A 27,046-nucleotide genomic window follows, 5' to 3' on the forward strand; every position below is an offset into this window, starting at 1 on the left:
ACAGCAACACATCAACATGCCAACAAGAGTTAGATAATCGGTGTGGGTTCAGATGAATGAAGGAACATAATAGCACCGGCCTGGCGGAATAACTACACATTTACAGAAACAGTGCACGGTTGAGTTGAGTTTAGATTTTTCTGTTTCTTCCACAGAGAGCAGAGGTCTTTCTGCTAACCTTAATGATGTCACACTCAAGTTTGATAAGAGTTACATAACTATTACATGTACTAGGCTACTTGTGTGTGTCAAGTAGAAGCTCCATCTCTCTCCAGTAGATCAGCTTTCTCCAGTAGAAGATCCAGCTCTCTCCAGTAGATGGCGCTAATGCAACACTTATAGATGTGCCACAATCATTCCTCGATATTCTTCGGCTGTGTTCGGCTGCTAACTGTCGGTCATCTTCGCCCCCGGCCTTCCACCCTGCTCGGTATTCTTCGGCTGTGCTCGGCTGCTAACTGTCTGTCATCTCCGCCCCCGGCCTTCCACCCTGCTCGGTATTCTTCGGCTGTGCTCGGCTGCTAACTGTCGGTCATCTCCGCCCCCGGCCCTCCACCCTGCTCGGTATTCTTCGGCTGTGCTCGGCTGCTAACGGTCGGTGTGTTCAAATCTTCGGCCGCAGCTCCTCCTGGAGATTGAAGTAAAGAAAGAGCCGACAGAAAAGAGGGAAAACAGACGACAAGAACAGATATACGGAGTCTGGAAGCGGAATGACGGTGCTGCAGGAACCTGTCCAGGTACAAACACATCTTCACTTCGTTGTCATGTGTTTATGAAGCGTGTTCCGGCGGCCTCAGTGGCCGGTCCAGTCCGCGGTGTGAGAGCCTTCTCTCCGCCACAGGCCCCCGCAGCCCGCCGCTAGCTGCACGGGACGTTTTTATTAAAAACCCCGATAATTACAGGGAGGTTTGGTCTGCCAGGGGCGCTTTGGTTCAACACAATATTAGAGCCGTTTGGTTCAAGACTTTCACACTATGCTAGTTCAGATACTTGAGGTCGTATCAGTTTTTAGATTTCCGGTGGTTTCGTTACGAAATAAACTAAATGGAATAATTGATGTGATATTTGGTGATTTGCTTTATGTTTCTCGTCGCTTCGGCTTAGACTGAATACCCAACCTGTGTTTAGGTTAGGTAATACGACGTTAAAAACATTAACTTGGCCTGTGGGTCGAAGTGTTAGCTCCACAGCAAACTGTTATTAAAGTTTATATTCTACCCGAACAAACAGTGTGTAAAGAATACATCAGCGGGCCGTGTTGGTTGGTTAAAGGTCTTTAAAAGAGTTGTGTTTTTCTGCTGATAATAATAATAATCAGCCAGATCTCAAATGGAGTTTTGTATTATTAGCATCGCTAATGCTGAGATGCTAACAGTGGAGCTAACGTTTAGCTGAGAGGCTTCAGTCAGCAGAAGTTACCTCTAAAGGTTAGAAGTCAACATAAACGGGTTAGAAGAGAATTAAATCAAAGTGTCTGACTGCAGAGCAGCCGCAGCACTCTCTCTGGTTTTAGCCTCTCGTTGCTAGCATGCTAGCTAACAGCAGCTAGCTGCCGGTAACATGAAGAGTGTTAGCCATCAGCTGTTAGCTGCCATGTCAGATTAAACACAGTTAAAACAGACTGCAGTGACGTCAGTAAAATATCTGCTGGACCAAAGTGACATCATCGCTACATTTGTGACATCATCAACAGAAATGAACTGTCTGTTGGTTCATGCAGCAGTTTGTGTTTTTATTACAGAGAAGATCAACAGAATCTCTGTTCTATCCAATCACAGATCAGGATACACTGCTGTTACCTGTCTCACTGTTGTTACCTGTCTCACAGAGCAGGATACACTGCTGTTACCTGTCTCACAGAGCAGGATACACTGCTGTTACCTGTCTCACTGTTGTTACTTGTCTCACAGAGCAGGATACACTGCTGTTACCTGTCTCACTGTTGTTACCTGTCTTATAGAGCAGGATACACTGCGGTTACCTGTCTCACTGTTGTTACCTGTCTCACAGAGCAGGATACACTGCGGTTACCTGTCTCACTGCTGTTACCTGTCTCACAGAGCAGGATACACTGCTGTTACCTGTCTCACTGTTGTTACCTGTCTCACAGAGCAGGATACACTGCTGTTACCTGTCTCACTGTTGTTACTTGTCTCACAGAGCAGGATACACTGCTGTTACCTGTCTCACTGTTGTTACTTGTCTCACAGAGCAGGATACACTGCGGTTACCTGTCTCACTGTTGTTACCTGTCTCACAGAGCAGGATACACTGCTGTTACCTGTCTCACTGCTGTTACCTGTCTCACTGTTGTTACCTGTCTCACAGAGCAGGATACACTGCTGTTACCTGTCTCACTGTTGTTACCTGTCTCACAGAGCAGGATACACTGCTGTTACCTGTCTCACTGTTGTTACTTGTCTCACAGAGCAGGATACACTGCGGTTACCTGTCTCACTGTTGTTACCTGTCTTATAGAGCAGGATACACTGCGGTTACCTGTCTCACTGTTGTTACCTGTCTCACAGAGCAGGATACACTGCGGTTACCTGTCTCACTGCTGTTACCTGTCTCACTGTTGTTACCTGTCTCACAGAGCAGGATACACTGCTGTTACCTGTCTCACTGTTGTTACCTGTCTCACAGAGCAGGATACACTGTTACCTGTCTCACTGCTGATACCTGTCTAACTGAGCAGCTGACTCACTGTCTGGGGAATGGAAATGGAGAGATGGTTAGCTGGACCAGGCAATTGTGTGTGTGTGTGTGTGTGTGTGTGTGTGTGTGTCTGTCTCTCTCTCTCTTTGTGTCTGTCTGTCTGATAGTGCAGGGCGTCCTCTCAGGGAGTTGGTTGTGAGATGTGATTCTGTAGAAACAGCCCAGGCTAGGGTTAGGCCTCTCTTTATGAACAACAGCTATCTGACATTAATCTCCAGTTTGGTAAAGCTGATCAGACAGTTTGTCGTCATGGTAACCCTAACCCTCGTTAGCAGACAGAGGGGGGGCAGTTTGGTTTCCAGGTGGGCCTTCCCAGAGAGCTCTAAGGTCATGTGAAAACTATGATGAACTCATTCAGGCTGCTGTTATTTCTGTGTTCCAGAGTTTAGCCTGTTACATCAGTGTTAGCAGTATTTCATAACGTCCTTAAATGTCTTGTTCTGTCCACAACTCAGTGTCCTGTCTCAGAGGAGAGAATACACTAGAACATATTCATATTTAACAAGCTGACATCACACTAGTTAACCTGATTTATCATAAGAAATGACTCAAACTGATTCATGGATTATCAGAATAGAGGAATTGAATTGATTAATCTTTGCAGCTGTAGTACACAGTGTGTTACTGTAAATAAACATCCTGACTGACTGTAGAAACTCATCTGATTGGCCCGTTTACCTCTGACACTAATATGTGTTAATCTGAGTTCATACGACTCCTAGAAACAGTATGTTCTGTTTGGATATTCAGAATAAGGTCTGTCTCTGTCTGATAATAAAGCTGTCTCCCTCTCTGTGTTCAGGCTGCAGTGTGGCAGGCTCTGAACCACTACGCCTTCCTGGACGCCGTTTTCCTCGCTGAGAGACTCTATGCTGAAGGTAACACCTGTCTGTCTGAACAACTGTCTGTCTGTCTAACCTGTCTGTCTGAACACCTGTCTGTCTGAACACCTGTCTGTCTGTCTGTCTGTCAGTGAGGTCGGAGGACGCCCTCTACCTGTTGGCGACATGTTACTACCGCTCTGGGAAGCCGTATAAAGCGTACCGGCTGCTGAAGGCTCACAGCTGCTCCACACCGCAGGTTAGATTCCTGCTGGCAAAATGCTGCGTCGAACTCAGCAAGTAAGAACACACACACGCACACAGACTCTCACACACACACACACACACACACACACACAGCAGTGTTTCCCATACATACTGTAGGTTGTACCTGGGCGCACCGCCCAGGTAGATAAAATCTGAATTTCATTTGTTCCCAATCAACAATGTATTTTTTACAGCGCACACAGACCAGCGGCCTCCAGCCCTTCCTCCGCGTACATGACAGCGTCAGTGCGTCACTTTAGACTAGTAGCATGCTGCTGGTGGTCTTGCCGTGGGATTAACTGTATTAACAAACCGTAGAAATGCCACTAGTTACCCCTCCTCTCAGAGTCTGGTCGTTACCCCTGTCTGCGGCAGGCTCCTCCGCTCCATATCTTGATAATGGAGCTAACCAGAGCTTAGCTAATGGTTGCTAACTGAGCCTTTAGTTCCCGTTCTCCGTGCCTGAATAAAACCAGACATTTTATTAAGTTGGCTGTAACAGTTTTAAACTACAACTCAGAGTTGTTTGAATGACAGAAATCTTAAGATATACAGGGCTTAAAGTATTCCGGCACTGTGCCGGTTGTCCGGCGTGCGGTTGTGAGGAAAAAATAAAAAATTGGGAACTTTCATGCTGTTTTTTATTTTCGAGTCTATTGATTTCACCTACCAATCATATGAGAGGAACGCAGCTCTAACTAACGCAGGGCTGAAGTACTCGGGCCTCATCAAACTTCCACCTACCAAAAACGAGTTCTAGCCAATCAGATGCAAAGTAGGGCGGTTCTTTGCCGAAAAGCGAGAGTGCGGTGTGGTCTCCATGGTAACACGGCTAAAAGAAATGAAGGCCAAGTTTGTTAAACTTGGAGCATGTAGATCCAGCTTTAGTTGAGAAAGGAGTTCAAACAAATGGCGCTGGGCATGAATAGAGGACAAGAGGAGACGGGAAGCTGTTCAGCACGGTGCCTCAGACTGAGGGAGCCGGGGGCTTCTGCAGCGCATGTTGAAGGAAGACGCTGTACGGCGGCAGCGGTGAGACAGGGCTCCTAGTCATAAGATGCTAGTCACAAAGCTTTGGTCCGTGCCCTCTGTCATATGAGTACGTTACCCCGGCAACGACGGCTACCGCTGTGACTGCTCCTTCACTGACCCACCGTGTTTGTGATATAAACAATACGACGTGTGCAGGTTCATAGAGGAACATGATTTGTATTAACAATGGCCACTGTGTAAAAGCTATCTGAAGCCCAAACTGCCTTGACAAAGCTGTCTGTTTGGAATCAGCATGGCAGTTATTTAAACATCACAGCCTTGTCCCAGAGTCTAGACGTCTAGCTATATGAAAAGCTATACAATGCAACGTTTTTAATAAATGTACGTGAAGCAACTAATATCAACATGGACACAATCATGAATGTACTAATTCTCTTTTTTGATGATGACCTGGCCAAAGTAACAACACATCTAGAAAGTTTTTTTTTCCACAATGATTCATTGTAGGAATGTTCAAAAAAAGGTTTCAGGCTCAGGATTTTTTTTCACTTTAAGCCCTGTTAATATGTAAATAGTTATTTATTTTGAAATGATCTGTTAATGTTATGATGCCTAGTCACTGTTTTCAATAAATAGTTCATAAACCTTTTGACTAGTTTTTAGTTTTTACTTTTTACATCCTACACCTCCCCCACACACACACACACACACACACACACACACAGAGAGACACACACAGACACACACACACACACAGAGAGACACACACAGGCACAGAGACACAGACACAAACACACACACAGAGACGCAGACACACACAGAGGCACACACACACAGAGAGACACAGACAGACACACATTTTATTTTCTGTTTAATATGATATGAAACAACAGAAGTGACTTCATCTGTCTGTCTCTCTCTCCACCTCTCTGTCTCTCCACCTGTCTGTCTCTCCACCTGTCTGTCAGGCTGGCTGAAGGAGAGCAGGTTCTGATTGGTGGAGTGCTGAACAAACAGAAGAGTCAGGATGACATCATCACAGAGTTTGGAGACTCTGCCTCCTTCACCCTCTCATTACTGGGACACATTTACTGGTAAACGTCTGACCGTGTTTTCACCTGAGTGATCAGATCACAAGTGGACAGCTCAAAGTACTGTTGAAAACACTATCCAGACGCATTGACATCAGTCATCGTTTGAGCCCCATGTGACCATATTCTAATAGCAGTGAGAAGGGGAACGTGTCCTGTGTCCACATTAAAGCCTACTCAACTGTCAGTGCATATACGTAGGCCACCCTACTCATTCAAAGTCTTTCTCATGTCACAGAAGTGAATCGTGTGTTTTGGATGTTCTTATTGTGTGTGTGTGTGTGTGTGTGTGTGTGTTCTCCTATGTGCTGCCTGCTCCTATATCCCTGGCTGTGTCCATCTCTTGGCAGCGCTGTTGCCTTGAAAATAACGTTATTTTTAGTTTCATAAAACATCCCCAAATTCACCAATGTAGGACATTAGTGTAGGACTCACAGAGACACATTGTACAGACCGTTGAAAACACATGTACTGTACCTAGAGCTGTCCACTTGGGATTGGATCACTCAGATCAGACTGTAATACCAGGTGGGAACAGGCCTGGTGTTAGAATTAAATTTAGCTTGGATATGAAAGAGATGGTTCCCTCTAGCCTCAGTTTTCCCATAGATCAGTGTTTTACTGGCCCCAGCAAAAACACCTGTGGTATACATGTATATGTTTTAGTTCTTAAATCATGCGACATAGCTAACTTTTCCTGCGTTGTTATGAAGAGGATAAGACATACTGATCAAGAAAATATCAGATATTTAAAGTAAAAGCGTTTTATTTTAATAATTGGTAACAAGTGTGTTTCCTCCTTGTGTTTATATTGTAGTAATCTGAATATGCCATGTTTACTTGGCTATTTGAAAGAGAGATCCATTTTTACCATAGACAGTATATAAACTGGACCACCAGATCCCGTGTCTCTGGACGGAGACCAGTGAAGGACATTAGAAGCTCTTTCCCGGTGATGGCTGAGCGTTACTGAGCAGCCTCCAACTGAGCTTGAAGACGTAGATGTGACGTGAGCAACCTGTCTGAAAGTTGGAAGTCTTCTGGTAGCTGTGCCAAGAGAAATCTCAATCATTCCCAATCTAGCAGAGACGGAGAGTGTAGGTATATGTAAGGAGATAACATAGACACAGGCTAATTATTGATCACTAAAATGATAGTTAACATTAGTAATTACACTTAAACAGCTAATGGAAGTCCAAACTGCCTGAGAGCTTCTCCTGTACTATACGGTAACTCCTCTACTATGAGACAGGAAGTCTCGTGGTTATGACCCAATCGTTAGCCTATTGTTATAAAAACGTCTGCTACGGAGCCATAACGTGAGCTACAAGGTAATGGAGCCTTTTATACATTGTCGTGTTTCTTTAGAAATAAACAACGGACAAATAGAGTCTTTAAACGCTTCAGATGTAAAGGTATTCTCGGTCAAAGTGACGTCAAAATGAATGGCAGTCAATGGGATGCTAACAGGGGGGTGATGGAACAAAATGGCTCCATAGGAGCTACGCGTTGTGGAGAGAGTCTCACCCCCTTGATTTTTACTGGATAATCCATTTTATCCCAAACCTGCTGTTACTGGTGTTATTAATGTTAGACCCACTGATTAATGACCTGTCTCTCCTTCCCTGTCTGTTTGTCTGAAAACCTGTCCGTCTGTCTGTCTCTCTCTCTGAGCAGCAAGACAGATCGTGTTGCTAAAGGTGCCGAGTGTTTTCAGAGAAGTTTAACTCTCAACCCGTTCCTCTGGTCGCCTTTCCAGAACCTGTGTCACCTAGGTAGTAACACACACAGACACACAGACACACAGACACACACACACAGACAGACACACACACACACACACACACACACACATACGCTCTAACTAACCACACTGTGTGTTTCAGGAGAGAAACCAGATCCAGATCAGGTCTTTAGGTTGTCGTCTCTACAGAACTCTTTAGCCCCGCCCCCTCCACCTATTAGCCCCGCCCAGAACCCCTCCCACCGTCTAGACACCGCCCTCATGGAGACGCCCCAGGACACATTGGTATGTAACACAGACGCACTTCTAATACTCTCTGAACAAAGGGAACGGTAATCAGATTACTAGATGGTGGTACTCATGTTAATGTATATAAACATATTCTTATGGGGAGATGTCTCATATTTGTGTGAACAGACATTTTCCTTCATAGACAGACATAAAGTTAGTCTTCAACTCTGTGTGTAAAAAGCAGATCCCTTTTCCATTCACAGATACAAACTGGTTTAAGAAATCGTCCGTTTGACTTGTACAACTTGTTTGTGTATTTGCAGATAAGGATTAAAAAACAAAGAATTTTAAGTTCCATATACTGTCTTTACCTTTCTTGATGTTTTGCCGTGTGGTTTCAGTGTCGGTGGAGATATCATATTGAATCTTAACTTACAACACAGTTAACAGTACTGAAATATATTTTTGTCTGCAGGAGTTGAATCGTTTAAATCTAGAATCGTCTAATGGAAAGCTGACATCTGATTTGTCGGTGTCCTACATCGACTCCTCCCTCATCTCCCCGGAGACCGGCTCCCTGTTGGGTAACACGGTTTCCATGGCGTCAGCTGGCTCCTTATTGGCTAAACAGAACAAGCCCAAGAGTGGGCGGAGTTTACTGGGAGGCCCTACAGCCCTCAGCCCGCTGACGCCCAGGTGAGTTATTTAACAACAGCTGGACGGATGCGCTCACATGAAGTTCACTTTTACAGAACGTGTGTGTGTGTGTGTGTGTGTGTGTGTGTGTGTAGTTTTGGGATCCTGCCCCTGCCCCTGGAGCCCAGCCCTGGAGACCCCACATATCTACAGAACTATTCAGCTACCATGGAAACACAATCTACAGCTCCCAGCAAGAAGGTACACACACATTGACACTTCTTTATATAGATGAATAAAATCCAGAAATGGATCTTTTAATATCTGTCTTTTCACCATGGGTGCAGAAGTAAAAAGTCCTTTAAACAACCTTTTTCAGTTTTATCAGTTCTTAATGTAAACATTAACCTGGTGCATTATAAAAATATATCTCGTTTTCTGCCATATCATTTGCTCTCGCCACAGTGTGACCAGTCTCGCTTTGCCAGACCCTCCTCCAAAGCATGCGGAAGGAGGGTCTGGCTACTCCACATAGCATTCGGGGATGGGAGGAAAGCGTAATCTGGTTTAATGGCATTTCTTTGAACCAGTCAGAATCTACTTGTGCGATGCTAAACTCCACACAGAGCAGCTGCAAAATAGTAGCCTGGCTCCGCCCTCCTATGTACTTCTGCTCAATTTTCATTTTCCTTCAGTACTCCGTTTGCTGTATGTTCTTGGGTTTTCTCCAGCCAAATCTTTGGCGGTCCAATCAGCGAACAGAGGGAGTGGCTGAGAACGATGACGTTGAGGTTGTGTGCTAGTTTGAGTTGTAGTTCCGTAATGGCGGCGGAGAAAGATGCAAGCTAAGCCATTCGGTCCGTTGTGGCAACGCTGCAGAATATCCAGAAGTTAAAGCCCGAGCAAGAATCTTTGCTAAGTTGTGTTGGTGGCCATGATGTTTTGGCCCTCCTCCACATGGGGTTCGGTAACAGTTTGATTTTCCAGCTCGCTCCGTTAGTGCTGAAGGAGTTGGCTAACGCTAGCGATTAGCGCTAAGCCGACGTCACGACCAAACGTTAGTAATTGGTTATGGCAGATCCAGATAGGCTCTGGGCAGATCCAATAGTTTTAAACTTCAACAGAGAACCCGCCTTCAAGGAAGTTAACACTTGTCAATGGAGAGTGTCCAGACTCTCTGTACAAATGAAATGGACCAGAGTCCAGGCTGGCAAAATAGTCGTGTGAGAGAAAACTCAGGTTGGACAGATAGTCTAGCTAGCTGTCTGGATTTACCCTGCAGAGATCTGAGGAGCAGTTAACCATAGTCCTCAGAAATTTTTATTTTTTTATTTAACCTTTATTTTACCAGGTTAGTCTCATTGAGATATAAAATCTCTTTTTCTAGAGATACCTGGCCAAGATAGCAGAACAAGTTTGTTACATATAAAAACAATTTACAATCACAAAAGAGGCAAAGACATCTCAAGTGCATTTCAATTAAATAAAAGTACCATTAGTTAAAACATTTGCACGAGTGGATGTTCTATGGTTTTAACATAACCGTTAAAATAATTTAAGGAAATTAGACACTGTAGTCTGAGTGTTTTCTGTAGGTCATTCCAAGTAGAAGGAATGAAAGCCTTTTTAAACAACTCTGTCCGGGCTTGAGGTACATTCAATGAAATAGTGTTCTGGGACCGTAAACCATAAGTACTCTGTGTAAAAGAAAGAAATTCAGATATGTAACATGGGAGCCTGCCTAAAATGCCTTTTGTATATGAACATATAAAGGTGAGTAAACCGGTGATTTGACAGAGAGGGCAAATTTACTGTGGAGTAAAGTATACAGTGTACATGAGTGAGGGGTCTGCAATTTGAAATGAACCTTAAAGCTTCATGATACACAGCATCCAACATCTGAAGACACTGATGGGGCATTCATGTACAACAGATCACCATAATCAATAATAGAGAGAAATGTGGCATCAACTAGCCTTTATCTGGCAGAAAAAGTAAAACAAGATTTGTTCCTAAAGAAAAAACCTAGCTTCAATTTCAACTTTTTTACTAGGTTCTGTATATGAAGCTTAAAAGAAAGGTGATCATCAAATAAAAATCCTAAATATTTATAAGATGAAACAACCTCAATTGTTTTACCCTGATCAATAACAATATTCAGGTCTAACATTTTTTTTCCTTGAGTTTGAAAAGACCATTACTTTGGTCTTCTCAGCATTAAGCACAAGCTTTAATTGATAAAGCTGTTTGCAAGCATTCATACGCCTTCTTAATGGTAGCTGCACAACAGTGTCATCTGCATAAAAATGGAAAAATGCATGTTTGACATTTCCCCCCAGACAGTTGATATAAATAGTGAATAAAAGTGGCCCCAGAATGGAGCCCTGGGGAACCCCTTTACAGATTGATACATATTTTGACGTTAGGCCTTCAACTTGCATAGCTTGAGTCCTATCAGCATGGTAGTTGATAAACCAGCCCACAGAGTGCTTAGACATACCTATACTGATCAATCTCTGAACTAGTATGCTATGGTCAATAGTGTAAAATGCTTTGGACAAATCAATGAACAGAGACACACATTGTTTCTTATCATCAAGTGCTTTGACTATATCATTAATTACTTTTATGGCAGTAGTGGTAGTGCTGTGTTTTTTCCTGAAACCAGATTGATGCTTGGATAAAATGGACTGAGCATTTAAGTACTCTTTCACTTGATTACTAACCAAGGATTCCAACACTTTGGCCAATGCTAACAGTTTGGAAATGGGTCTGTAATTATTAGGCAAGGTTGGGTCACCTCCTTTCAAAAGTGGTAAAACATAAGCAGACTTCCATACCTTGGGAATTTTGTTTGTGACCAGTGAAAGATTAAAAAGATGAGTCAAAGGTTCAGCTAGGATATCTGCAGCTAATTTCAAGAAGAAAGGTTCTAAGTATTCGGGGCCCGCAGGTTTTCGAGGATTCAATTGTTTCAGGGCTTTATGAACATCAGCAACAGAGAAGGTAAATTGGCGAGTACTCCTTGCCTTCGTTGGTTGGATTGGTTAGAGTTAGGGTAAGAATACCAGGGTAAGCCAATCAGAGGCAGAGGGACGCTATGACACACCACGCTCCCTGCTGGTCACGCCAGACGTGCTCACAAAGCTATCCTGCTCCTCTCCACTCTACAGAGCACATTTCTTTTCATCATGGGTGTCTCTCTCCGTGTGCCTGATCGCCTGTTTCGATTTACACACAGCTGAGAAGTCAAGACAGCCCAAATCACCATAAACCTGGGTGATTTATTTTGAAATGTGTTTTATTTTGTAAAGCATCCAGTTTTCACTGTGGCTTTCCTGTGTTTGGTTACATACCCAGCTTAACACATTCGTTCGCAGATCGCAGAAGAAATAGTGGAACTTTAGTTAGGCTTTACTTTAGTTCCACATTATGTGCATTAATCTACAAACAAAATACATACAAAAGCATTATTGTAGATCTCCCAATCGCATATTTTTAATGTTAATAATCGGTGGGTGATCAATCGATGCATCGCTAGTTCTAGAACTACAATGGTTCCTAGTTCTAGTACATCATTTGTTGTTGTTGTATGTGGCACTGAGGTCTAGTGACGATGCTATAAAGACCGTTGCCGTGCTTGCGTCCCTCCCTTACCCCTCCTACCAGTCCCTATGGCCACTTGGCCAGTGGGAATGCAAACGGAAAAAAAGATTTTGGGGGAGAGTAGTTCTTAGAACTGCTTAGAAGTGTACTTTTCCTCTAAAAAGTACAAGTACTATCCGGTCGGAAAGCACCTAATGGTTCCTAGTTCTAGAACTACAATGGTTCCTAGTTCTTGAGGTGCGGACACAATAAAAAGGGGCAGTGTCCTTTTTATACTTCCTGTTAGTAATCTGTCACTTTGTCTCCTCTGTCTGTCTGTCCCACCTGACTGTCTGTCCATATATCTGTCTGTCTGGCAGTCTGTGTCCAGAATCAGTCAGTCAAAGTCTGTCTTCAGTCAGAGTGGAAACAGCAGAGATGTTCTCCCCATCCCCTTCAACCAATCACAGACCTCCGCCGCTCACACCAGGTAACTATAGCAACCAATCCCAGACCTCCCACCCTCCAGGTGAATGTGTCATTACTTCTAAGTTGTAGTTGGGCTTACCAAATATAGCAAAAACGTTATGTTGCAAGCTATCATAAGCTAATGATAATTGTAACTTTAACCCTTTTAAAGTTAGTTAACTCACAGCTAACTTCACTGTCCATTTCAAGACAGTTTTCACAGTAAGGGTTACACAAATAAAAATAACGTTATCCACAGTCAGTAGCTAGTGTTTCTCACACTTTTGGCTTGACGTGCTCTTCTTCCATTCTTGTTGGAAATGCGTTCCTGTCGCGTTATTATGAATCCCACTCGCTTTCTAGTTAGGGTCCTAGAATGGCGATCCTGAAAATATGGTCCTGAAAGTGCCGCCTGTGTGGAGAGTAAAGCAAAAGGTTTGTGTTGACTGCTCGCCTCACAGCTTTCTCCAGAACCATTGTACCCCGAAATACAGGTGCTGGTCATATAATTAGAATATCATGAAAAAGTTGATTTATTTCAGTAATTCCATTCAAAACGTGAAACTTGTATATTATATTCATTCATCACACTCAGACTGATATATTTCAAGTGTTTATTTCTTTTAATTTTGATGATTAGACCTGACAACTAATGAAAATCCCAAATCCAGTATCTCTGAAAATTATATTACTTAAGACCAATACAAAAAAGGATTTTTTTTTTTAGAAATGTTGGCCAACTGAAAAGTATGAACATGAAAAGTATGAGCATGTACAGCACTCTTAGTACTTAGTTGGGGCTCCTTTTGCCTGAATTACTGCAGCATGGCCCAGGTTGCTCTGATAGTGGCCTTCAGCTCTTCTGCATTGTTGGGTCTGGAGCATCGCATCATCCTCTTCACAATACCCCATAGATTTTCTATGGGGTTAAGGTCAGGAGAGTTTGCTGGCCAATTAAGAACAGGGATACCATGGTCCTTAAACCAGGTACTGGTAGTTTTGGCACTGTGTGCAGGTGCCAAGTCCTGTTGGAAAATGAAATCTGCATCTCCATAAAGTTGGTCAGCAGCAGGAAGCATGAAGTACTCTAAAACTTCCTGGTAGACGGCTGCGTTGACCCTTGACCTCAGAAAACACAGTGGACCAACACCAGCAGATGACATGGCACCCAAACCATCACTGACTGTGGAAACTTTACACTGGACTTCAAGCAACGTGGATTCTGTGCTTCTCCGCTCTTCCTCCAGACTCTGGGACCTTGATTTCCAAAGGAAATGTAAAATGTACTTTCATCAGAGAACATAACTTTGGACCACTCAGCAGCAGTCCAGTCCTTTTTGTCTTTAGCCCTGGCGAGACACTTCTGACGCTGTGTCTTGTTCAGGAGTGGCTTGACACAAGGAATGCGACAGCTGAAACCCATGTCTTGCATACGTCTGTGCGTGGTGGTTCTTGAAGCACTGACTCCAGCTGCAGTCCACTCTTTGTGAATCCCCCCCACATTTCTGAATGGGTTTAGTTTCACCATCCTCTCCAGGGGGCGGTTATCCCTATTGCTTGTACACTTTTTTCTACCACATCTTTTCCTTCCCTTCGCCTCTCTATTAATGTGCTTGGACACAGAGCTCTGTGAACAGCCAGCCTCTTTAGCAATGACCTTTTGTGTCTTGCCCTCCTTGTGCAAGGTGCCAATGGTTGTCTTTTGGACAGCTGTCCAGTCAGCAGTCTTCCCCATGATTGTGTAGCCTACAGAACTAGACTGAGAGACCATTTAAAGGCCTTTGCAGGTGTTTTGAGTTAATTAGCTGAGTAGAGTGGTACCAGGTGTCTTCTTTTCTGAGATACTGAATTTGGGGTTTTCATTAGTTGTCAGTTCTAATCATCAAAAGTAAAAGAAATAAACACTTGAAATATATCAGTCTGTGTGGAATGAATGTATACATTATACAAGTTTCACTTTTTGAATGGAATTACGTAAATAAATCAACTTTTTCATGATATTCTAATTATATGACCAGCACCTGTATCTTACAGAAGGACCCCACTGTGTACTACTGACTGAGGAAAACATACTTCTACATTTACGTTACAGAGAAATGTTACTGGTTACGTTGCAGATTCAGATTCTACTTACAAAATATCACATTAAAATAAGGGCGTACTCACACTTGGACCAGTCGCCTCTAAATGCGCCGAGCACCCAGCTAGCATGCACTCACACTGCAATTAAACATTCAGGCCACAGCACGCTTAGGTCATTATGATGCTGGACTCGCCGTTAATCTGCATGGTAAGAACCAGACCCGGGCACGTTTAGCGATACACTGATGCGTACCATACAGTCCTACCGGACAGTCTGAGAGATCACACCAGTCAAATGAACGGACTCTGGGGTGAACGTGCTCGGGCTGTTTAACTGGGCCAAGTGTGATGCCTCATTAGCACAACCTGTGGACGCACAATACTGCAGAATTTCTGTTTGGGTCTGTTTATTCATTAATCCTACACACAGCAGTCGCCTAGTTTTATTTACAGTTTATTATTAAATGTGATGCTTTCTGTCTGATGACCTGTCTGTCTGTCTCTCAGTGGCTCCCCTCAGGTCCTCAGTCCTAGTATGTCTGGTCCTCCAAATGTTCAGCCCAGAAGAAGCTCCAGACTGTTCACTAGTGCCAGCTCTACTGCCAAGGTAACCCTATTACTACATTACTACAGTAATACTGTATATTACTATAGTATTACTACTGTAGGGGCCAGCTCTACAGCAGTAAGACTTTCAGGATAATGTTTAAATATAAACAATGTAATGTTTTCAGTTACTTAAAGGTGTCAAACTAAAGTAATTTCTTACTTTCTAACAAATATTTTACACGTTTTAGCTTTGTCTTTACAAGATCGGGCTAAAGGAAGCTTACAGTGGGGCGTTAGCCCCTGTGCCCGCCGACTGTCTTTTATCTCCAAGTAAAAAATTCTGATTGTCTCTCAACACTCTTTTCATTTTTAGCTGTGACAAAGAGATGTCTCATGTTTTTTCCAGTGTGTGATTTTAAGGCCATTTAAATGTGTCTGTGGACTGTACATGAAGAAACGAACGGATGTTTGTAGAGGCAAAGCTGCTTTGCTTATAAAAATTCAGAGGTGCACGACCACATGCCGCGACAACTTGCAGAGCCTTCGAGCTGGAAACGAAAGCCGGGTTGACGCATTTTCTGGCTCTCGTGCCAGGAACACCATGACGACCATGAACCTGCTCCTGGGTTTTCGTGGTATTTACCGTATTAACAAGTCGTCCAAATAAACATCATTGCTGTCAACACATCCGGCGCCGTACTTCTGTTCTAATGCTTCAACAACTCCCGATGATGCAGGAAAAGCTCTGAATGTAAAGCTATACCCAAGCCTTCTTACTGCTTTCTCTCAGCAAACTCCCTTTCAGACACTAATTACACACAGAAATGTTCAGGTACATGTATGAAAACTCACAAGTAGATTCTTAGATGTGTGTAACAGTAATTCTGTTTGCACTACGGGGGCGGTCACCCCAGGAAAAGAACCGCAAACAGCCCGGTACTGGGTCATACTGAATGTGTCCCAACAGGGACACAGTTACGTTAGTACTACCATACTGTACTGCCTTAACTAATACTAGTAAACTAAAGAACTGCTGCCTACTAACGTCGGTCTCTGTCTGTGCAGGAGAACAGCAAGAAGTTAAAGATGAAGTTCCCTACGAAGATCCCCAACAGAAAAACTAAATGTAAATCAGCAAAGACGTCAAATAGCAGCAACCTCAACGAGAGTCTGGACATCCTGAGACTGGATCCCAGTCTGAGTCTACCAGACACCAAGATCCCCCAGTACCAGAGGGCTGCTGCAGGTAATCTATTACTAACACTACTAACTACTGAGTGTCAGCCCAAACGTTTTCAGCTTCTGTAGTCAGAACCAGAGCTGCAACTACCGATCTGTGGATTATTATCTGGATGAATGGATGAGTTGTTTGCTCTCTAAAATGTCAGAAAATGGTTAAAAAAAAGAAAAGAAAGGTGGATCAGTGTTTCTCAAACTCAAAGATATTCAGTTTACTGTCACAGAGGAGAAAAGAAACTAGAAGATATTCACATTTAACAAGCTGACATCACACAAGTTTCACTTTTTTATTATAAAACATGACTCAAACTGATTAATGGATTATCTAAATAAATTTAGCACAAAAAGTAAGGAAATTTGTGTTTGGTAGATTATTTCTCTGTGGTAACAGTTATTTTTGGCAATAAATCTTGAAAAGCCTGTTTAGTTCCCTTTCAAATAGTGCCCCATTTGTAAGGAACATGCATTTGTGGGACGAGCAGCAGCGCTGAGTATGTGGGTTGCGCCCATGAAATATTTGCCAAATCTTCTCTGCCAATGCCAAACAGCTTAAACAGCTCTGCCATTGACTCGTTTGGTGTTTAGTGGATTGGATGATTGAAGTTTGAAGAAACAAGACATATTGGCTATTGAACAATTTATAAATTTTCACAAACAGGAGCCTCAGTAGCGTGTGGAAGAACCATACACAGCCACACCAGCCTGGCACCTCCTCCTCATGCTGGTCACCAGCCTGGTCACACACTGCTGGGGGATGGCATCCCATTCTTCAACCAGCATTTGTTGCAAGTCAGCTAACGTGGTTGTGTTGGTCACTCTGGCACCAACAGCATGCCCAAGCTGATCCCACAAGTGTTCAATGGGGTTGAGGTCAGGACTGCTGGCAGGCCATTCCATCCTCTCCATTCCCACATTCTGGAGGTAGTCTCTGCAGTGTTTCCTCTATGTTGATTGGCAAGTGCCGGTCCGCCACGGTATCAGAAATTTACAAAAAGCCGTCTATCAGCAGGTGATTGTTAGAGAGCGCGGACACGCGGTTCACAACGCAAGTGGGCACGCGTGCCACTAGGAGAAAAGGGAGAAAGGAAAAAAGAGACGGGCTGTCCGGAGATGGCATGTGTGCATCCTTGAGAACTGTAAGTTGTATAACTTATATTGTCAGTTCATTTAAGCCTGTATAAGTCTATAGTTCTTGCACACTTTTAGTTTCACCTTCACCTGCTAGCTAAATTGCACGTGGCTGTTGATTCAATACAACGCCCTTGATATCATATCATGGCATAGTAGGCTAAACCGTGATTATTTCATACATTCATGCCCCAAAACATATTGGGGGTTAATTCATTCAACATAATTCACAGCCAAATAACAATTAAAAGCTCTCCTGTCGGTTTATATTTATACAAGTACAGCCACACTGAACTAATCAATATAGGACTAGGATACAACACAGCCGTTACGAGAGCCTTCCAGGCGGCTCCTTACATCCCGGAGGACATAGCCAGACCACCAGGAGCTCCGTGGATTGTTGTCGGCAGCTAGCAGGCCGAGCTAGCTACCGGCAGGAACGAGACAAGAACTCCGACAGGACCAGGGGAGGAGGACTGGGCATTTTTGTGCATAATGAATGGAGTACCAACAGCAGGATCGTTGCCCAGCACTGCTCACCTGACCTGGAAGCCCTGTCGGTAATATACAGGCCATTTTATTTACCACGAAAACAGCACACTGCCGTCTACATAGCGCCTAATGCTAACGTTAGCACAAGTTTGGCTCACTGCTAACCATAGTGAACAAACTGCAGCGCGATCACACCGTCAGATCACATCCAACTACTCCAGATCCCAGCATAAATCCCGGTCAGAAGGACTATACAGCCAAGTAGAAGGTAGGGCTGGGCGATAAATCGATTTTATCAATTAACTCGAATGTGTAGTTAACGTTGATTTGTTTAAATGAAAATCGATTTTCTCCTTTAAATCTGCCAACACGCCGCTCTGGGCTCCCGTAGCTCCGAACGGGCTCAGCCCTCCCCCTGCGAGTTTGCCATGGAGATACACAAACAACATGGCAGCGACAGGGACTAACTCTAATTCTTTTCTTAACTAGTCGTTTCATTACATACTTATCCGTAATCTCCGCCGAAATGACCAGCAGCTCGCGGTGCTCTGTCCCCGGCTGAGAGTCACCTGTTCTCGGATAACTGAACCACCAGCTACCGCTGACCTGAAGGAGCATTGTTGAGGATGTGTTGTTGCGGCTCAACACATCTACTAAATGCCGCTGATACGACCGAGCTGTGACGGAGGTCTGTAGCGGCTTAAACAACTAGCAATCGCCGCTCTGTAGCACGGAGCTCCTCTTCGACGTTTGTTTTTACCGCTAGTTACTACGAAGGAGCTGACCACAAGTATGCTACATTCAAGAGACCATGGGATGTTAATGTACGTTACTCAGCAACAGTTGAAAACAGGGACAAGGTTGCGCATTAATGCGCAATAACGTTAAAATGATTTGAACTTTTAGCGAGGAACGAGAAGTGAATTACCTGTATGTGTGAAAACAGCTTTATCTCACCCATCCGTTTTGTTGTTGCGGTTGAATATATAGCCCCCTCCACCCCAAAAATAACAATGGTAGGGAAAACACTCAAACCAATTTATATTTCCACAAAATTGGCATGAATAATCATAATGGTATACATGCCCCATGTGTGTGCGTGTTTGAGTCAAAACAAAATAAAGTTAAAACTTGTTTTGAACAATTTCTTCGTCATCTGCAGACTGATTTTAAGTAGGGGGTTTTTGGAAAAAATCAGGGATTTTATTTTTAGGCCATATCGCCGAGCCCTAGTAGGAGGACTACCTGGACTGACACTACCCTATTCAAGCTCCAGGACTGCTTCCAATAAGGACATGGTTGCGTGCAATATGTTACAGAACATAGCCCTTTATTTATTGTTATGATTTCATCTTGCGTGTGTGCTACACAATTTACTTTGTAGCAGAGGTGAACAACTGAATTTTTTTTTACTCCGAGTTCAATGTTCCTAGTAGAACTAGTTCAATTACTATTTTGTATGTCTTTGAATTGTTTTTACTTGAATACTTACATTTTAAAGAAAATAAATAAGAACTGTTTTCATTCAACATTGTGGCTATTATTATCATCAGTGATTAAGTAAAAAACATAATAATGTCATTGTTGATAAGTTAATCCTTTAATCTTTGCAGCTCTAAACATAGCAGGAAGTTGTTATCTATGTGAAGTTTGACAGGAAATCACACTGATGTTGTCTTTTATAAATATCTGTGTGTACAGACAGCGTGATGGCGTTGCTACGGGAACTGGGCCGTGGTTACCAGGCGCTGTGCTCGTACAACTGCAGAGAAGCCATCAACATCCTGACCTCGCTCCCTCCTCAGCACTACAACACCGGCTGGGTCCTCACACACATCGGCAGGGCCTACTTCGAACTGGCCGAGTACACACAGGTAACACACACTACGGCCAGTACACACAGGTAACCCACGCTACGGCCCAGTACACACAGGTAACACACACTACAGCCAGTACACACAGGTAACCCACGCTACGGCCCAGTACACAGGTAACACACACTACGGGCCAGTACACACAGGTGACACACACTACGGCCCAGTACACACAGGTAACACACACTACGGCCCAGTACACACAGGTAACTCAAGATGGTTTCTGTTCAGTGAATAATTATGTCATGATGTTTGTTGGCAGGCGGAGCGTCTGTTCAGCGAGGTTCGCAGGATCGAGTCGTACAGAGTTGAAGGGATGGAGATTTATTCGACCACACTGTGGCACCTGCAGAAAGACGTCGCCCTGTCTGCCCTGTCCAAAGACCTGACCGACATGGACAAGAACTGTCCCGAGGTAAGCACTACACCTGACCGACGTGGACAAGAACTGTCCAAAGGTAAGCACTACACCTGTCCAAAGACCTGACCGACGTAGACAAGAACTGTCCAGAGGTAAGAACTACACCTGTCCAAAGACCTGACTGACGTAGACAAGAACTGTCCCGAGGTAAGAACCACACCTGTCCAGGTTCTGCACGGGCCGAAAACGGGCTCTTACCCCGACTGACTGAGACCTCAACCTGAGCCCAAGGAGGTTTTGTTTCTTCTTCAAAGACAACATCCTGAAAACTCCTGACAACAGCAGACTGACACACAGAAAAGCCACTGCAGCCAGCCAGTTACAAAACATCCCGCGGTCGGGAGCTTTAGTTTGTCAAAGAGACTGTGAAGACCAGCAGCAGCTTTAACATTTGTGTCCCAGTGTACAGTATATTCTGTCAGTATTCACAATAGGGCTGCACAGTATATCGTTTTTTTTATCGTCATCACGATAAAAAAAAAGGCAAAATAAACACATCGCAAAAGTCAGATTTTTTGACTTAGTTGAAAGAAAATATCAGCAGAAACTGCACTTTAAAATGTAAGTTATTTTTTTAGTGCTGCTTTTTATATTTAATTCAATGTTCAATTTGTTCAATAAAAGAAAGTTTGAAAAAAAAGTTTTAAACTCAACAAGCAAGTTTGTTGTATTTTACCAAAATACTGAACGCAGAAGAACTGAGAACACTATCTTGAAATGATATCATTATTGCTATATTCAACATCGCTATTACATATTGTCCTCGTATCGTGTAGCTCTAATACATATGTCTGTCTACAGGCCTGGTGTGTAGCAGGAAACTGCTTCAGTCTGCAGAGGGAGCACGACATCGCCATCAAGTTCTTCCAGAGAGCCATCCAGGTGAGCTGCAGTTTCCATGGTTACTAAGGTTAGATGGGCATATTCGTTCTAGTCTGTGGGTTAGTTTTAGATTTCTTTCACCCATGAGCAGTTTGTTCATTTTTAACCAAACCCTGGATCATTGGTCTTATAGTGATTGATGAACGACTAAACTCTGGTGAAGACCCAACCACTAAACTCTGGTGTAGACCCAACCACTAAACTCTGGTGTAGACCCAACCACTAAACTCTGGTGTAGACCCAACCACTAAACTCTGGTGTAGACCCAACCACTAAACTCTGGTGTAGACCCAACCACTAAACTCTGGTGTAGACCCAACCACTAAACTCTGGTGTAGGCCCAACCACTAAACTCTGGTGTAGACCCAACCACTAAACTCTGGTGTAGACCCAACCACTAAACTCTGGTGTAGACCCAACCACTAAACTCTGGTGTAGACCCAATAGGCCCAACCACTAAACTCTGGTGTAGACCCAACCACTAAACTCTGGTGTAGACCCAACCACTAAACTCTGGTGTAGACCCAACCACTAAACTCTGGTGTAGGCCCAACCACTAAACTCTGGTGTAGACCCAACCACTAAACTCTGGTGTAGACCCAACCACTAAACTCTGGTGTAGACTCAACCACTAAACTCTGGTGTAGACCCAATAGGCCCAACCACTAAACTCTGGTGTAGACCCAACCACTAAACTCTGGTGTAGATCCAACCACTAAACTCTGGTGTAGAGCCCAACCACTAAACTCTGGTGTAGACCCAGCCACTAAACTCTGGTGTAGACCCAACCACTAAACTCTGGTGTAGACCCAACCACTAAACTCTGGTGTAGACCCAACCACTAAACTCTGGTGTAGAGCCCAACCACTAAACTCTGGTGTAGACCCAACCACTAAACTCTGGTGTAGACCCAATAGGCCCAACCACTAAACTCTGGTGTAGACCCAACCACTAAACTCTGGTGTAGACCCAACCACTAAACTCTGGTGTAGACCCAACCACTAAACTCTGGTGTAGACCCAACCACTAAACTCTGGTGTAGACCCAACCACTAAACTCTGGTGTAGACCCAATAGGCCCAACCACTAAACTCTGGTGTAGACCCAACCACTAAACTCTGGTGTAGACCCAACCACTAAACTCTGGTGTAGACCCAATAGGCCCAACCACTAAACTCTGGTGTAGACCCAACCACTAAACTCTGGTGTAGACCCAACCACTAAACTCTGGTGTAGACCCAATAGGCCCAACCACTAAACTCTGGTGTAGACCCAACCACTAAACTCTGGTGTAGACCCAACCACTAAACTCTGGTGTAGACCCAATAGGCCCAACCACTAAACTCTGATGTAGACCCAACCACTAAACTCTGATGTAGACCCAACCACTAAACCTTGGTGTAGACCCAACCACTAAACTCTGGTGTAGACCCAACCACTAAACTCTGGTGTAGACCCAACCACTAAACTCTGGTGTAGACCCAACCACTAAACTTTGGTGTAGACCCAATAGGCCCAACCACTAAACTCTGGTGTAGACCCAACCACTAAACTTTGGTGTAGACCCAATAGGCCCAACCACTAAACTCTGGTGTAGACCCAACCACTAAACTCTGATGTAGACCCAACCACTAAACTTTGGTGTAGACCCAATAGGCCCAACCACTAAACTCTGGTGTAGACCCAACCACTAAACTTTGGTGTAGACCCAATAGGCCCAACCACTAAACTTTGGTGTAGACCCAATAGGCCCAACCACTAAACTCTGATGTAGACCCAACCACTAAACTCTGGTGTAGACCCAACCACTAAACTCTGGTGTAGACCCAACCACTAAACTTTGGTGTAGCCCCAACCACTAAACTTTGGTGTAGCCCCAACCACTAAACTTTGGTGTAGCCCCAACCACTAAACTTTGGTGTAGCCCCAACCACTAAACTTTGGTGTAGCCCCAACCACTAAACTTTGGTGTAGACCCAACCACTAAACTTTGGTGTAGACCCAACCACTAAACTCTGGTCTGCTTGGGCATTTCCGTACCTGTTGTTGTTGTTGTTTTGCTCTGATCTGAATCATTCAATGAGATTTAACTTGTAGAGTTTTCCCCTTTGTTTGGTTTTGTTTCACAAGGAGAAAAATCCAAGTGAACTGAAATGCATCACTTCTTTTCTTAACATTTTTGTCGCCATTTGTCGATTTTCAACTTATTTTATGCTTCTTTTTTTTTTTACATTTGTTGTTACTTTTTCAAAGTTTTTGCTGCTTATTGGTCAGGGGCCTGTTGCACAAAACCAGGATAAGGGATTAAGCTGGGATATTCAAGTTATCCTGGATGAATTTAGCTTTGATTTGGTTGCACAAAAGCAGGTTGAATTAAACCCAGCCAAGTAACCATGGAGATTTATTCTTTGCAGCTAGCCTGCTCCAGAGCAGGCTAACAGCCAGGCTAAGATTAATCCTGGAGTCTCATGTGTTAAATTAGCTGCCGCTCCGATCCGAAATAAACGTGTTTAACAGTTATTCTGTTGTCTTCTGAATGTGTTCTGCTTTTTTTTTATTAACATGCATTACTTGTCACTATTGCTGTCACAAGTTTGATGTAAATCCTACTATTGCAGTTGTTTGGATGGTAAGAAATGGTTGCACTGGCACCGGAGACATCATGAAATTTGCAACGTGGAGAGGCTGGGGGAGGCAGGGGGATCCTCCCACACCGTGCAGCGGACTCTAAAGGAGACTTTTAGCGTCAATAACGACGACAATGGCACCTGACCAAACATCCGTATTGTACGAGATGGGAGTGGGAATGTGTTGGAATGCCACAAAGCTTCTTAATCTTTTTATTTTGGTGCCGTCACGCATCTTGGAGCTTGGGAGTGAGAAAAAAACATGAATAATAGGCTATATTGTTTTATAGATATGCTTACAGTGTGTTTTGAACTTCTTCTTCTAGTTTTTGTCCAGTCATGTTTGTTCTGTATGAACATTAATTGTAGAAAGATATTTAGAATTAGACATAGCTTATAGAGATTTGTGGATATGGTTGTAAAAGATATTCTCTCATTATGTATAAGGGTTTGACATTAAGCCTAGTCCTTAGGGTAAATTTCCCGGGGAACATTAATTCCCTCTGCTCACTTTTAAGGCAAAGTAGGGTAAATAATAAAACATTTTATTTATATAGTGCTTTACAGGCTCCTCAAAGACACTTTACAGTAAAACCAGCACATTTAGCACATAAAAACAGATACAGCAATACAACCAACACATAAAACAAGCATATTAAAAGCAATTAAAACTTTGTAAAAATGTGGAGTGACTAGTAAGTAGATCCTTACACATTCAGTCGGTCCGCTATTGTCTGTTGGGCTTTTTTTCTCTGTCTGATAACAACAGCCCTATTTCCCTTTTTGCATGTTATATGTTTCACCTCCTTGTAATGTTCCATTAACAGCTGCTGCTCAGCGGGTTAAAGATATGCCGCACGCGTCTTCTCCATTTCTGCATCAGTAAATCTGTGATCGATAACGTGGTCTATTTAAGAAAGCCGTGAACGTGCACTTATCCCAGCTATCTACACCTGGCTGACACAGCTTCACCTTCTCATCCTGGCTCGGCAAACGTGCAACCAATTAAGCCGCAATGAGCGGACCACACTAAGTCAAGCTGCGCTTTTTCGGTTATCCTGGATTTCTTCATTCTACTTTTGTGCAACAGGCCCCAGATGTGTCTGGGGCAGGAGCAACAAAAACGGAACACGGTCCTGTGTTCTGGAAGTTTCCATAGTCAAACCAGCTCATTTCATTTCAATTATTTTCCAGACATTGTTTTGTGAGTGACGTTACTCGACATCGTCCTATGGTTTCAAGGAGAAAGTGAAGTGTGAACACTTACACAACAACATGAAACAATGCAGTCACTTCACACTGAACCAAACTATCGGTGTGGAAACACCCTGACTCTTACCTGTCTGTCTACCTAATTCTGTCCCTCACCTGTGTGTGTGTGTGTGTCTGTCTCTCTCTCTCTCTCTCTCTCTCTCTCTCTCTCTCTCTCTCAAACCTGTCTGTCTCTCTCTCAAACCCGTCTGACTCTCACCTGTCTGTCTCTCTACCTGACTATCACCTGTCTGTCTCTCTGACCTGTCTGTCCCCCTGCCTGTCTGTCTTCTCTCTCCCCTGTCCTTCTCTCACCTGTCTGTCTGTCTACCTGACTCTCCCTCACCTGTCTCTCTCTCTCTGTCTGTCTGTCTGTCTCTTTCTCTCACCTGTCTGTCTCTGACTTGTCTGTCTGTCTACCTGGCTCTCACCTGTCTGTCTACCTGCCTGTCTGTCTCTCAGGTGGACCCAGGCTTTGCCTATGCGTACACTCTGTTGGGTCATGAGTTTGTTCTAACGGAGGAGTTGGACCGAGCTCTCGCCTGTTTCCGTAACGCCATCAGAGTCAACAACCGACACTACAACGCATGGTACGATCACCGTGGTAACCAGGGTGGGGGTAGCACCCGCCGGGAATACACACCCACATATTGATATATCTATGAATCTATAATTAAATATAGATTTGTAATAGAGTAAATAGAGAAATCATCCCATTTAACAAGCTGACATCACACAACATTTTTAATAAACTTACTCAAACTGATTAATCTATTATCAAAATAGTTGGATTAGTTGTCAACGATTAAATTTGACAACTAATCCATCTTTGCAGCTCTTGTCATTAACAGACTACAAATATATTCAGTCAACATTTGTAATGAATGAACTGTACGTAGGTCACTCTCTCATCATCGTGATCTAAACAAAGGGTTATCTTCTCTTACACACAGTTAATTTAGTGCCCTGAACTCCTTTCCTCTTTATGTCACCTCTGGAGCAGTTAATAGATCACATTTTAAAGTTCACATTTAAACAATGTGCCGACGCTGAGAGGGGCCACATCTCTGTCACAGTCTAACGTGTGTGTGTGTGTGTGTGTGTGTGTGTGTGTGTGTGTGTGTGTGTGTGTGTGTGTGTGTGTTCAGGTATGGCCTTGGGATGATTTACTACAAACAGGAGAAGTTCAACTTGGCAGAGATCCACTTTAAGAAAGCGTTGAGCATCAACCCTCAGAGCTCTGTGCTGCTCTGTCACATCGGAGTGGTACGTTAGCATGTTAGCATCCTCCATCCACAGCAGCTGCTCATTTAGCACGTAGCATGTTCAACACTGATTCATTGGTGTGTGTGTAGGTGCAGCATGCGCTGAAGAAGTCTGATGCAGCTTTAGAGACTCTGAACAGAGCGATCGGCATCGACCCCAAAAACCCGCTCTGCAAGTTCCACCGAGCCTCCATACTGTTCGCTAACGACAAGTACAAGGTAATCTATACTATCTATTCTATTCTGATCTATACATACCCTAAAAACAAGGTAATCAGTCCTGATCTATACATACCCTAATAACAAGGTAATAAGTCCTGATCTATTCTGATCTATATATACCCTAACAAGGTAATAAGTCCTGATCTATTCTGATCTATATATACCCTAACAACAAGGTAATAAGTCCTGATCTATACATACCCTAATAACAAGGTAATCAGTCCTGATCTATACTGATCTATACATACCCTAAAAACAAGGTAATAAGTCCTGATCTATACATACCCTAAAAACAAGGTAATAAGTCCTGATCTATACATACCCTAAAAACAAGGTAATCAGTTCTGATCTATACATACCCTAAAAACAAGGTAATCAGTCCTGATCTATTCTGATCTATACATACCCTAACAACAAGGTAATCAGTCCTGATCTATACATACCCTATTAACCAGGTAAGC

At 43.5% G+C, this 27,046-nt stretch overlaps 1 protein-coding gene across 1 annotated transcript in view; it reads left to right on the forward strand.

Moving 5' to 3' along the window:
* Nucleotides 1-569: 569 nt before the first annotated feature.
* Nucleotides 570-27,046, forward strand: part of cdc27 (cell division cycle 27) — a 30,359-nt gene continuing 3,882 nt past the window's right edge. The window contains exons 1-17 of the mRNA XM_078245056.1: nt 570-737; nt 3,521-3,596; nt 3,692-3,839; nt 5,768-5,893; nt 7,568-7,665; nt 7,777-7,919; nt 8,341-8,561; nt 8,657-8,762; nt 12,467-12,576; nt 15,144-15,243; nt 16,251-16,431; nt 19,746-19,918; nt 20,181-20,333; nt 21,141-21,221; nt 25,561-25,688; nt 26,247-26,364; nt 26,454-26,582. Of these exons, the coding sequence (XP_078101182.1) occupies nt 711-737; nt 3,521-3,596; nt 3,692-3,839; nt 5,768-5,893; nt 7,568-7,665; nt 7,777-7,919; nt 8,341-8,561; nt 8,657-8,762; nt 12,467-12,576; nt 15,144-15,243; nt 16,251-16,431; nt 19,746-19,918; nt 20,181-20,333; nt 21,141-21,221; nt 25,561-25,688; nt 26,247-26,364; nt 26,454-26,582 (2,118 nt within the window). The 5' untranslated portion in view covers nt 570-710. The remainder of the gene's footprint in view (nt 738-3,520; nt 3,597-3,691; nt 3,840-5,767; nt 5,894-7,567; nt 7,666-7,776; nt 7,920-8,340; nt 8,562-8,656; nt 8,763-12,466; nt 12,577-15,143; nt 15,244-16,250; nt 16,432-19,745; nt 19,919-20,180; nt 20,334-21,140; nt 21,222-25,560; nt 25,689-26,246; nt 26,365-26,453; nt 26,583-27,046) is intronic.

Source organism: Sander vitreus, unplaced genomic scaffold (genome assembly GCF_031162955.1).
Source record: "Sander vitreus isolate 19-12246 unplaced genomic scaffold, sanVit1 ctg358_0, whole genome shotgun sequence".
NCBI lineage: Eukaryota > Metazoa > Chordata > Actinopteri > Perciformes > Percidae > Sander > Sander vitreus.